The 13,944-nt window shown below is 51.4% G+C and overlaps 1 protein-coding gene and 4 non-coding genes across 5 annotated transcripts in view; 1 reads left to right on the forward strand and 4 right to left on the reverse strand.

The window, feature by feature from the left end:
• plcl1 (phospholipase C like 1) overlaps nucleotides 1-9,088 on the forward strand; it is a 29,671-nt gene extending 20,583 nt beyond the window's left edge. Inside the window, exons 5-8 of the mRNA XM_069196463.1 lie at nucleotides 31-234; nucleotides 3,072-3,147; nucleotides 4,448-4,557; nucleotides 5,508-9,088. Coding sequence (XP_069052564.1) covers nucleotides 31-234; nucleotides 3,072-3,147; nucleotides 4,448-4,557; nucleotides 5,508-5,702 — 585 coding nt within the window. The 3' untranslated portion in view covers nucleotides 5,703-9,088. The remainder of the gene's footprint in view (nucleotides 1-30; nucleotides 235-3,071; nucleotides 3,148-4,447; nucleotides 4,558-5,507) is intronic.
• A 605-nt stretch (nucleotides 9,089-9,693) lies between these two features.
• Nucleotides 9,694-9,807, reverse strand: LOC138242109 (U5 spliceosomal RNA). The gene has a single exon (XR_011191364.1). It is a non-coding gene; the product is annotated as a U5 spliceosomal RNA (small nuclear RNA).
• A 1,083-nt stretch (nucleotides 9,808-10,890) lies between these two features.
• Nucleotides 10,891-11,007, reverse strand: LOC138242115 (U5 spliceosomal RNA). The gene has a single exon (XR_011191370.1). It is a non-coding gene; the product is annotated as a U5 spliceosomal RNA (small nuclear RNA).
• Nucleotides 11,008-11,660: 653 nt separating this feature from the next.
• Nucleotides 11,661-11,778, reverse strand: LOC138242116 (U5 spliceosomal RNA). The gene has a single exon (XR_011191371.1). It is a non-coding gene; the product is annotated as a U5 spliceosomal RNA (small nuclear RNA).
• A 646-nt stretch (nucleotides 11,779-12,424) lies between these two features.
• LOC138242103 (U5 spliceosomal RNA) lies at nucleotides 12,425-12,541 on the reverse strand. Its single transcript, XR_011191358.1, has one exon. It is a non-coding gene; the product is annotated as a U5 spliceosomal RNA (small nuclear RNA).
• Nucleotides 12,542-13,944: the final 1,403 nt, after the last annotated feature.

Here is a 13,944-nt window from a genome sequence, read left to right on the forward strand (position 1 = left end):
CTGTCTCCCTCTCTGTGTGTCTCTGTGCAGAATGCCACATTGTGTTTTAAGGAGCTGTGTGGGCTCCCCCCAGCATCCAACTTGAAGCAGTGCATTCAGAGCCTGGCGCCGCGGCTACAGACTCCAGAGGGTCCCCCCTGTGCCACCCTGGTGTTGAAGGAGGGGTACCCCTGCCTGGAACCACTGGGCAGTCTGTCGGACACCACACGGAAACTGCTCACTGCCTATGACACGGTAAATACCCTGAGGCGCACTAAATGGTCCTCTAAGATAAGTAAGTAAAAGTAATAACCCATCCCTTCGTTGTAACCACTAGCCCACACTGCCTCCCTCTCTCTCTCCCAGTGCCTCAGCTCTAACCACTAGCCCACACTGCCTCCCTCTCTCTCCCCCAGTGCCTCAGCTCTAACCACTAGCCCACACTGCCTCCCTCTCTCTCTCCCAGTGCCTCAGCTCTCACCACTAGCCCACACTGCCTCCCTCTCTCTCTCCCAGTGCCTCAGCTCTAACTACTAGCCCACACTGCCTCCCTCTCTCTCTCTCTCCCAGTGCCTCAGCTCTAACCACTAGCCCACACTGCCTCCCTCTCTCTCTCCCAGTGCCTCAGCTCTAACCACTAGCCCACACTGCCTCCTCCTCTCTCTCCCAGTGCCTCAGCTCTAACCACTAGCCCACACTGCCTCCCTCTCTCTCTCCCAGTGCCTCAGCTCTAACCACAAGCCCACACTGCCTCCCCCTCTCTCTCCCAGTGCCTCAGCTCTAACCACTAGCCCACACTGCCTCCCTCTCTCTCTCCCAGTGCCTCAGCTCTAACCACTAGCCCACACTGCCTCCCTCTCTCTCTCCCAGTGCCTCAGCTCTAACCACTAGCCCACACTGCCTCCCTCTCTCTCTCCCAGTGCCTCAGCTCTAACCACTAGCCCACACTGCCTCCCCCTCTCTCTCCCAGTGCCTCAGCTCTAACCACTAGCCCACACTGCCTCCCTCTCTCTCTCCCAGTGCCTCAGCTCTAACCACAAGCCCACACTGCCTCCCTCTCTCTCTCCCAGTGCCTCAGCTCTAACCACAAGCCCACACTGCCTCCCTCTCTCTCTCCCAGTGCCTCAGCTCTAACCACTAGCCCACACTGCCTCCCCCTCTCTCTCCCAGTGCCTCAGCTCTAACCACTAGCCCACACTGCCTCCCTCTCTCTCTCCCAGTGCCTCAGCTCTAACCACTAGCCCACACTGCCTCCCTCTCTCTCTCCCAGTGCCTCAGCTCTAACCACAAGCCCACACTGCCTCCCTCTCTCTCTCCCAGTGCCTCAGCTCTAACCACAAGCCCACACTGCCTCCCTCTCTCTCTCCCAGTGCCTCAGCTCTAACCACTAGCCCACACTCACTACCTCTCTCTCTCCCAGTGCCTCAGCTCTAACCACTAGCCCACACTGCCTCCCCCTCTCTCTCCCAGTGCCTCAGCTCTAACCACTAGCCCACACTGCCTCCCTCTCTCTCTCCCAGTGCCTCAGCTCTAACCACTAGCCCACACTCACTCCCTCTCTCTCTCCCAGTGCCTCAGCTCTAACCACTAGCCCACACTGCCTCTCTTTCTCTATGCCTGTGCCTCAGCTCTAACCACTAGCCCACACTGCCTCCCTCTCGCTCTCCCAGTGCCTCAGCTCTAACCACTAGCCCACACTCACTCCCTCTCGCTCTCCCAGTGCCTCAGCTCTAACCACCAGCCCACACTGCCTCTCTTTCTCTATGCCTGTGCCTCAGCTCTAACCACATGTATTTGTCTCACTTGTCTCTTTAACAGCGTTGTTCACTGCTGTGCATGTGCAGCCACTGTTCTCAGACAATCAGGTCCATTTGATTTATTTAGCAAAAATCCTGAATATTTATAAGATCCCAAGAGGTTAAGAAGGAGAGGAGACGGCCCGGCCCGTCTAGTTCCCCTGCTTGCTAGTGGCCGATTGATCTCAGGAGCTCCTGCAGCTGTGTTTTGAAAGGCGCCAGGGTGTCAGATTCAGTACCGTGGCTGGGCTCTGTGTTCCAGACATCCACTTCTAGGTCTTTTGAAAACGCAGCTGTAAGTGTCAAGCTTCTTCTCCTTTGCTAATAAGATTGCATCCGACAGGCAGTGTGGGAGCAGGGAGCCTGAGAACGATTGCGACTTGGAGAGAGGGGAGAGGGGAGGGGGGAGGGGGGAGAGGGTTCGGGAGAGGTGTCAGCGTGGGAACGCTTCAGCTCTGAATTCAAGGGCTGGGCAGCACAGACGGAGAGCGCCAGAGCCGAGCTCCCGGCTGCCACTAGCTGGGGCCAGCCGGTCGGGCCATCCTGGGGCTCGTCCCTCTCCGTCCCGGTCCAGCTGGGAGATGAGGGAAGTTCTGGGAGGTCTGGAAGCAGACGCGGGTTATAGCGACAGTAATGGCTGCTTCCCATAACTCCCTGCCCGCAAGAGGGAGCCCAGGGAGCGCTGTTCCCGACCCGTGCCTGCTGCGTCTGAACAATCCCCGAACTCCACAACATCCCTTAGGGTCCTTTAAGGATCCTGCTCCAATTAGCGCGGAGCCCCGCCGCGTCCTCCCCCCGGAGTGAGAGCATCCGGGCATCGGAACAGCTGGATCCAGCTGCTCCGGCTCCTGCTCTCCTCCAGCAGGTGGAGAAGTGGCTCCTGTTCTCGGGCCTCGGACAGCTCTCCTCTGACTCGTTCGTCCGCGTGGCAGATCCAGCCCCAGCAGTCCGCGCGCTCCGATTGAAAATGGGCCATCGCCCGAAAGAGAGCGCTTGTGCTTGAGGAGACTTTTATGGGTTGTGGGAGTGTGTACTCATTGTAGGACGTCTATCGCGGAGCAGTTTATTTTGATAGGAAATAAACCCGAATGGCGCGCGTTAATCGCAGAGAGCAGACGAGCCCGCGGTTGCAGAGCTCGCTGGGAGACGCGTCCCGTTCGGGGCAATAGCGCGCTCTGTCAGAACGAGGCGAATAGAGACCGCCCCCCCTCTCGTAGAAGGGCCAGGCGTTCTGACTGTTGCCGTTTCGGCGATGATGATGATGATGATGATGATGGCCATGTCTGTGGTTCTCAGATGATCGCGGAGCACAAGCAGCTGATCGAGAACGCCGACGGCGTGTGGGAGAAGATCGCCCAGGTGCAGAGAGACGGTGAGGGGGGAGCGGGGCTGGCAGTGTTTGGATCACTGTGATGTGTGTGTGTGTGTCAGGTAGATGTTGTCTGTTCGCGTGTCAGTGTGTGCACAGTGAGTTGGTGTGTGCACAGTGAGAGAGTCATTTGCTTTGGCAACACTGATTGTACCCATCGGTCATGCTAATAAAGCACCTTGAATTGAATTGAATTGAGTCAGTGTGTGCACAGTGAGTGTGTGTGTCAGTGTATGCAGTGTGTGTGTCAGTGTGTGCACAGTGAGTGTGTGTGTCAGTGTGTGCACAGTGAGAGTCAATGTCAGTGTGTGTGTCAGTGTGTGCACAGTGAGAGTCAATGTCAGTGTGTGCACAGTGAGTGTGTGTGCACTGTGTGTGTCAGTGTGTGCACAGTGAGTGTGTGTGTCAGTGTGTGCACAGTGAGAGTCAATGTCAGTGTGTGCACAGTGAGAGTGTGTGTCAGCCTCTGTGAGCACAGTGAGTGTGTCAGTCAGTGCACAGTGAGAGAGACAGTGAGTATGTGTCTGTTGGTTTCTGTCAGTGAGTGTACAGTGTGTGTGTTTCAGTCAGAGGGTGCACAGTGAGTGAGTGTGTCAGCCAGCGTGAGCACAGTGAGTGAGTGTGTCAGCACACGGCACACGTGCAGGGTAAGATCTTTTGTCAGTCAAGTCCGTTGGAATAGTCCAGAAGACCCCCACACGTTGGATTTTGATTCAGCCAAGATCCCAGTTGGGTAGTCATAAACCTCAATTAACCTGATCATAGGATTCGTTTTCATTTCTTTTAACATGTTCTTGTTGTATGCTTTATTTTGCCCAAGGAAAAGCGCAGAGTTAGCAAAGTCAGCCTTCTGAAAAGCACTTTCGTTAGAGGCTCAGCCCTCTAATGAAGGCACAGCTGGCCTGGGTCTCTGTGCGAGGAGCGTCTCATTAGCTGGCGTGTGTCTGAAGCAGTCAGAACAGTAAACACAACACAGAACGCACACACACAGACGCGGAGAGGTTTGGGTGCCAGCTGGCAAGAGCTATTGCCCATAAGTGGGGAAAATATGAAAGTACACGCCGATTTTTTGTCAAGATAGCTGCTGTTCTGGAGCTGCAGACGTGGAAGCGAGGATTCAGGAGACCTCGGCCTGCTGTCTCAGCTGGTTTCACCTCCGCCTCTCAACTGGGCATCGGAGACCTCAGCAGAAGGGCGTGACTGCCCCCTGCAGGCGATATTGATCAGTGCACCCACTGAAAGCTGACACAGAAGCCGCCTGCAACCTAATATAACTGTCTGTATCTTATCTCTGTCCTTCCAGGGATGGAATTTCACGAGGAGCTCCAGAAGCTGGGGGAGAGGGAGGGGCTGAAGGAACGCAAGCTCAGCAAGGCTGTGGAGAGCTTCACCTGGAACATCACTGTGCTGAAGGTCAAATGACGTAAAGAGGCAGCGATCACTGCTTGTACACAGACAGACACAGGGCAACACAGACACAGGGCAACGCAGACAGATTTGAATGTCCAGAAGGAATAGATAGATAGAAGAGGTTATTTGCCATTTGTACACGTACAGTGGGATTCTTATTTGTGCCGTTCTCTCAGGACATGCACAGTACAACAGATAAATCCCACAATCCTACACAATGTAGACAGTACGTTAAAAAACGGTAAATAATAAATAGTGACTCAATGCACAGACACAGGGCAACACAAACAGACCTGACTGTCCGGAGAGGACAGGGTCAGGGACCACAGCCTGGACACAGACACTGGACACAGACAGACCTGACTGTCCGGAGAGGACAGGCTCAGTGACCACAGCCTGGACACAGACACTGGACACAGACAGACCTGACTGTCCGGAGAGGACAGGCTCAGTGACCACAGCCTGGACACAGACACTGGACACAGACAGACCTGACTGTCCGGAGACGACAGGCTCAGTGACCACAGCCTGGACACAGACACTGGACACAGACAGACCTGACTGTCCAGAGAGGACAGGCTCAGTGACCACAGCCTGGACACAGACAGACCTGACTGTCCGGAGAGGACAGGCTCAGGGACCACAGCCTGGACACAGACACTGGACACAGGCAGACCTGACTGTCCGGAGAGGACAGGCTCAGTGACCACAGCCTGGACACAGACACTGGACACAGGCAGACCTGACTGTCCGGAGAGGACAGGCTCAGTGACCACAGCCTGGACACAGACACTGGACACAGACAGACCTGACTGTCCGGAGAGGACAGGCTCAGGGACCACAGCCTGGACACAGACACTGGACACAGACAGACCTGACTGTCCGGAGAGGACAGGCTCAGGGACCACAGTCTCAGTCTGTTAGCCTCACTCTGCCTGTTCCACTCCCCCCAGGGTCAGTGTGATTTGCTGCGCAGTGCCAAGACAGAGGCCCTGGATGCCCTTCGCCAGCTGACACTGGCCTGCCAGTCCTGTGGCCTGAGAGCCCCTGCTGACCCTCCGGCCCACGGAGCCACAGCCGCTGCCCAGCACAGCGCCCACCAGCACTGCGCCCTGGACCAGGGGATGCAGGGAAACGGACGCGTCTGACCCGAGCCGGGCCGGGCCGAGCCGAGCCAGGGGCGACCAAGTCCGGGAGCCAGGACAGTTGCACGCGGACTGAGCTCCTGGCGGGGCGGTGTGCCTGGATCAGGGGGTGTCCAGGTGTGAGATACCCTGGACTGGGCCGGACAGGGCTGGTGTCTGGCTGGGGGTGGTGTGAGCTGGTGAGAGTGTGTGTTCGGACGTGTAAGAGAGAGTGGAGAGAGGAATCTCTGGGAAGAAACAGCACTAGCCCAGGAGTCCAGAGCGGGCCGTGAAGCTCTGCTGGACCTGCTGGACCTGCTGGCCCTGCTGGGGACGGGAGGGGGAGGGGGGGCTGTGTAGGGTGTCAGGGGGAGAGGGATGGCTGAGCAGGAGGGAGTTATACCTTCGGTCTTAACAATTAACAGCTGCAACTTACCAGAAGAGAGCCGCTGTCTCGTAGAATTCAAAAGTAGATTCCAAAATGACCGTGTCTTAATAAGATTGCACATGCTTTTGTCTCACTCTGTGCACCGTCCCACTGTGTGTGCAGCTGCTGTACTCTCCCACACTCCAGTATTTACACATGGTGAATACAGTCCAAGGTCGTGGACTACAGGACTGCTGTACAGTTGTACTGTTGTATGCAGAGCTACTTGTTCTTATTCTGGTAATCCCTCCCTCCACCAGGGGGAGCTGTAGTTACCCACTTGTTTGAAAAGGGAATTGCTTTATTACCTCAAAATCACTGCTGGTGATAGTGCTCTGGGGGGGGAGCGAGGGAATTAACAGGGACAGGTGGCACAGGCCCAGAATGCTTTGAGAGTTGTTCCGGCAGCGCTGTTACCTCACCCTGCCACAGGGTGGCGACGTGCGCCGGCTGCAAGGTTCTGCAGGGGGCTGTGGAGGGGAAGTGTTTCAGTGCCGCTGTGTGCGGCACAGGTGCTCTCACGTCATGGCTGTCCCTCTGTGCACTGTCAGGGGACAGGACCTCTGAGCGGACCTTTCTGTCTTCTCTAATTGATACTGAAACCAAGAGGGCAGGGTTTTGTATGTTTGTGTGTTTATACCAGGGAGTCTGTGTGCGTGAGTACGCTCTGTATTTATGTTGGAGAGTGTCCAAGTGTGTGTGGCATGTGTTCACTGTGTCTCAGTGCAGGGTTATGGCCTGGCTATGATGATGAAGACCAAGGTGCTAGGCTCACTAGTGAAGCACCTTGTCTGTCTTTCAAACCTCAACGCCATTCAGTCAGAGGGCACAACTCAGAACATGTGAACCAGGCCATTCTGGCACCACTTCTGTCTCTTTGGCGTGGGAGTTTGCCTAAGAGCAGTTTCAGAATACCACATTGCTGCTCTAGAATACCAGGGTATTGTTCTAGAATACCACAGTGCTGTTAGAGAATACCAAAACGCTGTTCTAGCATGCCATGGTGATCAAACATCTGTCGAGGGTCTGATTCCAGCACCGTGGCATGTTTCCAGGCCTGTCCCAGTCTCTGCACCTGAGGGCACCCATCAGCTTGAGCAAAGAGCAAAGACACTTTAGCCTGGGCTAGGGCTAGGGAGTCCCTCCGGGCTGTCCCGTTCTCTCCCTCCCTCCCTCCCTCTGGGAGCAGAGTCACAGGGACCCTCTGGGCTGTCCCGTTCTCTCCCTCCCTCCCTCTGGGAGCAGAGTCACAGGGCCCCTCCGGGCTGTCCCGTTCTCTCCCTCCCTCCCTCCCTCTGGGAGCAGAGTCACAGGGCCCCTCCGGGCTGTCCCGTTCTTTCCCTCCCTCCCTCCCTCTGGGAGCAGAGTCGGGAGAACCCCTCTGGGCTGTCCCGTTCTCTCACTCTCCCTCCCTCTGGGAGCAGAGTCACAGGGCCCCTCCGGGCTGTCCCGTTCTCTCTCTCCCTCCCTCTGGGAGCAGAGTCGGGAGAACCCCTCTGGGCTGTCCCGTTCTCTCCCTCCCTCCCTCTGGGAGCAGAGTCACAGGGCCCCTCCGGGCTGTCCCGTTCTCTCTCTCCCTCCCTCTGGGAGCAGAGTCGGGAGAACCCCTCTGGGCTGTCCCGTTCTCTCCCTCCCTCCCTCTGGGCGCAGAGTCGGGAGAACCCCTCTGGGCTGTCCCATTCTCTCCCTCCCTCTGGGAGCAGAGTCGCGGGAGTCACTTCCCAGCGAGCGAGCAATAATTAAAATAACGGGGATGACCCAGCGTCTGTTGGCGCTGGCGGCTCTTAAACCCTCGGAAGCCGGAAGCTGACTTTCCAGTTTCAGAAGCAGGCTGAAACCGGTCGCCTTTCCTGGAATTGCAAAATTCCATTTTCAGGCGACGTTTTCCGTGCAGAAGGCAGGAGTGAACGTAAGACGTCAATGAGGCAAGGCGTGAAGGAAGGCAGGGGAAAGTGAGAGCACCCCCAGAAAAGGAGCCTCCCCTCTTCCTCTTTAGAGAGGAGTTTTGGCGCAGTCCGTCGGCCCCGAGTTTCCCGATTTCGCTGTGTTTCCATGAGTATTGGCAGACCACCTGAAGGGGTCGTGGCTCAGCATGTTTTTTGTGCTGCGTGTGGCGAGAGAGCTCCACACCTGTTGTCATGGTATGCGTGTTCAAAGTGACGGTTGGAAAAGGGGGGTCCCCAGGCACCGGTAACCCCAGTACCGCCCCTGGATAGCGGGTGAAGACCTGCAGTGGCTTGTGTGCTGGCTGATCTTTTGCATCACAGTGTACAGCACTGTTGTAGCAAGGCCCTGAGGGAGGTGACTATAGGATGTGCACTTTCTAAAACATTAAACCCATTATTACTGATATTACTACTCTGTTTACATTTATTGGCATTACTTATGAAGTCTTAACTTGTCTGTGTGCTGATACTAGTGTGTTTATGGTTCCTGTGACTTAATCAGGGGGTCTCCCAGCCCTGGTCCTAATTAAACCCTTAATTTACTAACGAGATGCTTGATTTGAACCTAGGAGTGTTTTTTTTTGGAGACCTTGCAATTACTCATGAAACACTAATTAATGGTGAAAAGGAAGCCTCTGATATGTTCAGGAAACAATTTTGTTTAGTTTCTTTTTTAAAGAACTTTCCGTTTCACAGGTAGATACAGGTGTGTTCGGGAAACGAGCGCCTGTCCGGGTCAGTCCTGTTTGAGGCTTATTAAGGGTTCGGTTACGAGAGGGAGCCCAGCGGATGTGGGGGTTCCCTTGTGCCGCTGGTGGAACCCGTGTTGATTCTCCTCCCTGTGTGCCCCCGTCTTGTCCAGCTGATTGTGTGTCATGTCACGTGTTTGTGAGTAACAGAAGAAACACAATATTTATTTGAAACAAAAAAACAACACAGAATCGTTGCTTTTATTTTAAAAAGCTGGTTTGTATTCTATTTGGTTAACAAATGTAACTGACGTGCTCCTGACTAAATATAGTTACCTTTTCTGCTGACCTTGTCTCGTTTCATTTTCTCTAATGATGTGACCCCACGGTTGGGGATTTGGGGTGGGGGGGGGAGTTGGTCTCTGAGTCTTGCCACACGAGCAGACACAAAGCCAGGCCCACAACAGCAAAGCACAGATGGAGAGCAGAGCCCAGCTCGCCTGCAGGCGGGAGCCTGGTTGTGCTTTCTGCTATGCAGGGCCTGATGTCGATGAGGAGGTCTGCCTACCAGCACGATTATGTAAGTACCATCTGCACATAAGTCTGAGTCTTGCTGAAGCTGGGCAGTGGTTTGTGACTGATTCTCCAGGCCTTGAACACCACTGCCAGCTGACTTTTTATAAATCTGTTTCGATTGCACCCCAGCTCCCAGCTTATTCATCAATTCTTTTGCAGATATAAAAGAGAACTGCTTTCGGTAGCCCATTTAGCTTTTGTACAAACCAGCTGCCTGAAAAATGTAAATGGTTGAGCTGTTACTCAAAGTCAGTGTGCTACCTAATAAATAACTCGAAGTACTCAATTTCTTATTCATTAGGAGCATAAGTTACTCCACAGATCTTAAACTAAAAGCACAATCACATAGTCATCCGTTTTTCAACAATTTTACAAGCCCCACCGCAAGGCAGTGCAGTCAAAAAATTAGTTAGAACTCATATTGTTCCTCTCCACGGAAATCTTTAGTAAAAGGCGAAAGATTTATACGATCTGAAGAGAAACCAGAGTGTTTAACGTCTTTGATCGAGCTGGAAGAACCCCTGTATCAGCTAAGGCTTTGCTTGTCAGGGCATCATATTCACTTTATTTTATAATCATGCAGCCAATCAGACGTCCTGCAACAAAAACCACCCCTTTATGTGTGATGACATAAAATGTAATAAATCATACATGCGTGACCATAAGATGTTTATTTATTTGGACATACTACTCTAGCGAGAGAGAAGTGCATCATGGGGGATGTATGCAAATTCCTTAAAGAGCCCGCCCAATTACGTCACCTATTCAGAGTTCACGCGTTGATCTCGTACAATAACCCAGAGACTCACATGATCTTACTAGCAAGCACGTTTAATAGTTTAGTGTATTGCCTCATGTACTCGTTTGTGTTGTTTTTCTCTTTTCTCGTGCTTTATTGTAATGTGTGTTACGAGATGGTGTCGTGAAAGCGGTAACAATTATCAAGATATTTACAATATGACCATACCTCTCCGGACGGTCAGGTCTGTCTGTGTCCAGGCTGTGGTCACTGAGCCTGTCCTCTCTGGACAGTCAGGTCTGTGTAAACTTCATTATCACGACTTGTACATGGAGGATGTTTTTACACAGAGTCTCTGTGGGGTGTTTATCCCCCTTTTATGTAATCCTGGTGTGAGTGGATCCCACACTTCACTGTCATACAGGTGGAGGGGGTGGATGACACGCTCAGATGTTTGTAGCCAGATTTTGATTGGCGGGTGATGTTGTAGTAGGACTCCCTGCTCGCCTGCTCCTTCAGCGTCCTCACGGCCAGGTGAAGTGATCGTCAGTCCGAGGAAGGCGCTGTTGCTCAGTAAGACGTAGAACCTGTCTCCCTGAAATCTCTTCCTCTTCCTCACTTTCGAGACACTCCGAGTCTTCCAGCTCGTACCGGCTGGAGCAGCCAAGGGGCGACACGAACCAGGAAACGATTTAGATCAGAAAGAGCTCAAGCAAAATCACAGGTAGAAAAACTAGTAGATTATTAAGAATGTTATTAGTAAACATCTCAATATCAACAGAGTGTGAGTTTGTATTCCAAACGCAAGTTGTATCTGTTTTTCACAATATCAGGAAGCCCCACCGTGAGGCAGGGCAATCAAAAAATTGGTTGAAACTCATAATGCTCCTCTCCACGGAAATCTTTAGTAAAAGGCGAAAGATTTATACGATCTGAAGAGAAACCAGAGCATAATATTCAAATAAACGAGCCGGACAAGACCCTATATCAGGAAAAGTTTTTCCTGTCAGGGCATCATATTCACTTTCTTTATTTTATAATCATGCAGCCAGTCAGACGTCCTGCAACAAGAACCACCCCTTTATGTGTGATGACATAAAATATAATAAATCACAAATGCGTGACTATAAGATGTTTATTTATTTGAACATACTACTCTAGCGAGAGAGAAGTGCATCATGGGGGATGTATGCAAATCATTCCTTTAAAGAGCCCGCCCAATGACGTCACCTATTGAGAGTTCACGCGTTGATCTCGTACAATAACCCGGAGACTCACATGATCTTACTAGCAAGCACGTTTAATAGTGTATTGCCTCATGTACTCGTTTGTCTGTGCTGTTTTTATTTTTTCTCGTGCTTTATTGTAATGTGTGTCGGCAGATGGTGTCGTGAAAGCGGTAACAATTATCAAGATATCAAGCCAGAGGGCGACACAATCCAGGAAACGATTTAGATTAAAAAGAGTTCAAGCAAAATCACAGGCAGAGAAACTACCAGATTATCATGAATGTTATTAGTAAACATCTCAATACCCACGCAATATCAACCGAGTGTGCGCTTGTATTCCTAATGTATGCTTGTATCTTCTTTTCACAATATTAGGAAGCCCCACCGTGAGGCAAGGCAATTCAAAAATTGGTTGAAACTCGTATTGTTCCTCTCCACGGAAATCTTTAGTAAAAGGCGAAAGATTTATACGATCTGAAGAGAAACCAGAGTGTTACTAAAAAACACAGGAGCCGGACAAGACCCTATATCAGGAAAAGCTTTTCCTCTCAGGGCATCATATTCACTTTCTTTATTTTATAATCATGCAGCCAGTCAGACGTCCTGCAACAAGAACCACCCCTTTATTTGTGATGACATAAAATGTAATAAATCACATATGCGTGACTATAAGATGTTTATTTATTTGGACATACTACTCTAGCGAGAGAGAAGTGCATCATGGGGGATGTATGCAATCATTCCTTAAATAGCCCGCCCAATGACGTCACCTACTGAGAGTTCACGCGTTGATCTCGTACAATAACCAGGAGACTCACATGATCTTACTAGCAAGCACGTTTAATAGTGTATTGCCTCATGTACTCGTTTGTGTTGTTTTTCTCTTTTCTCGTGCTTTATTGTAATGTGTGTTGCCAGATGGTGTCGTGAAAGCGATAACAATTATCAAGATATCAAACCAGAGGGCGACACGAACCAGGTAACGATTTACAACGGAATTTCAGCACTGCAAGCAATACAACTGGCTGTTGAACTATAAGTATAGAACAAAAAGTCATGAAACCACTCTACAGGTATCGGATATCAACCGTGTTACAGTCAAATGTTTAAAAGCTACATCTGTTTTTTACGACGCTTGGAAGCCCCGCCGTAAGGCAGGGCAGTCAAAAAATTAGTTGAAACTCATATTGTTCCTCTCCACGGAAATCTTTAGTAAAAGGCGAAAGATTTATGCGATCTGAAGAGAAACCAGAGTGTTAATTGAATGTTGGCCGGCCGGAAGAGTCGGTTCATCATAGACAGGCCGCCCTCTCAGGGCCTTAAATGATAATTTTTCCTGATACTGAGCTACTAGTCAGATCCTCCTGCAGCACGAACCGAAGCCTTTATTTCTGTTGGAAAAACGTGTTTTAAATCAGAAATGCGTGACTGTAAGATATTAATGCACCTAAACACAATACTCTAGCTGCGAGAGAAGTGCACCATGGGGGATTTATTCAGATGGCACTTTCACAGAGACCGCGCCGGTGACGTCAACGTCTGGTAAGCGTTCTTAGCGCAGGGATGTCCTACAATAATCAACGGCGGAGTCTTGCTGGCGGCCATGAGCTCGTTTTAAACGTAAGGCAATTGAAATAAATATCCAGGCAGACGTACGGACATGGTCTCTTAGTACTGGAGACTTCTCTCTTTATTTAAACTTCCAGAATCAGGCTCGGTGTGCTCTGCACCAGCAGCAGAGCTCTGAAAGGATGATAAATATTCTTCTCACCAGTGAAGCGTGAAGCCCAGCGGTCACAGGGACAGCGAACAGGGCCTGCAACACGAAACCGCCCCCCCCCCCGTCCTCACCTCGTCTTCCTAAAGCCAGCCCTTGTCTCTCGGCTCGGGCTCCTCTCCGCCGCGGGGCTGGTTAAAGTTTTGCACGAGTTTATTTTATTCGATTTCTCTGACGTTGTTATGCAACCTTATTTGTTAACCTTAATTTTGTGAGTTTTACCCCCACCCCCCCAGTGAGCTCGTAGTAAAGACATTTCACGGCCAGCAACGACTGCTGCTGCACGCTGTATTGTTGTGCATTTGATAAATAAACTTTGATTGATTGATTGATTGATGGAAACAAGCGGAACTGCAGAGGAGAGGACGCCACCCAGCCTGGCCCTTGGCACGATTTCGATTTTTAAGAACTTTATTTTCTTTTCACAAAAAAATACAGGAAATCACAAATCAGAAAGCTTTACATTAATATACATACTTAAAACAGTATATATGATCACATCTCATTACATTTTGACACGGTAACAGTTACATAGCAACAATTTTCTTTTTTTCTGGTGCAAATCACATTCTTTACTTAACCATGATAATGTTTTTCGCAGTTTCTTGAGATATTGACCTATGCTCAGGGCTCATCCCCTCTCCGCCACCAGGTGGCAGCACTCGCCCGCAGACGCGCTGTCTGCCGGAGCGGAGAGTCTCGCGAGCCGGGGGGGTCTGTTGGTTTTGTTTGTTTTTTTTCTTGAATTTCCACAGACGCTCGTTGTCGGTGAAAAGCGTGACGAGTCCATTTCAAAACTGAGCGCAGCTGGGCGGCGGGGCGCTGCCCGGAGGAGGTGACGCAGGGCGAGCAGCGGCTCAAGTCGCGTGGGAGTGGAGGCAAG

Source organism: Lepisosteus oculatus, chromosome 12 (assembly GCF_040954835.1).
Source record: "Lepisosteus oculatus isolate fLepOcu1 chromosome 12, fLepOcu1.hap2, whole genome shotgun sequence".
Lineage (NCBI taxonomy): Eukaryota > Metazoa > Chordata > Actinopteri > Semionotiformes > Lepisosteidae > Lepisosteus > Lepisosteus oculatus.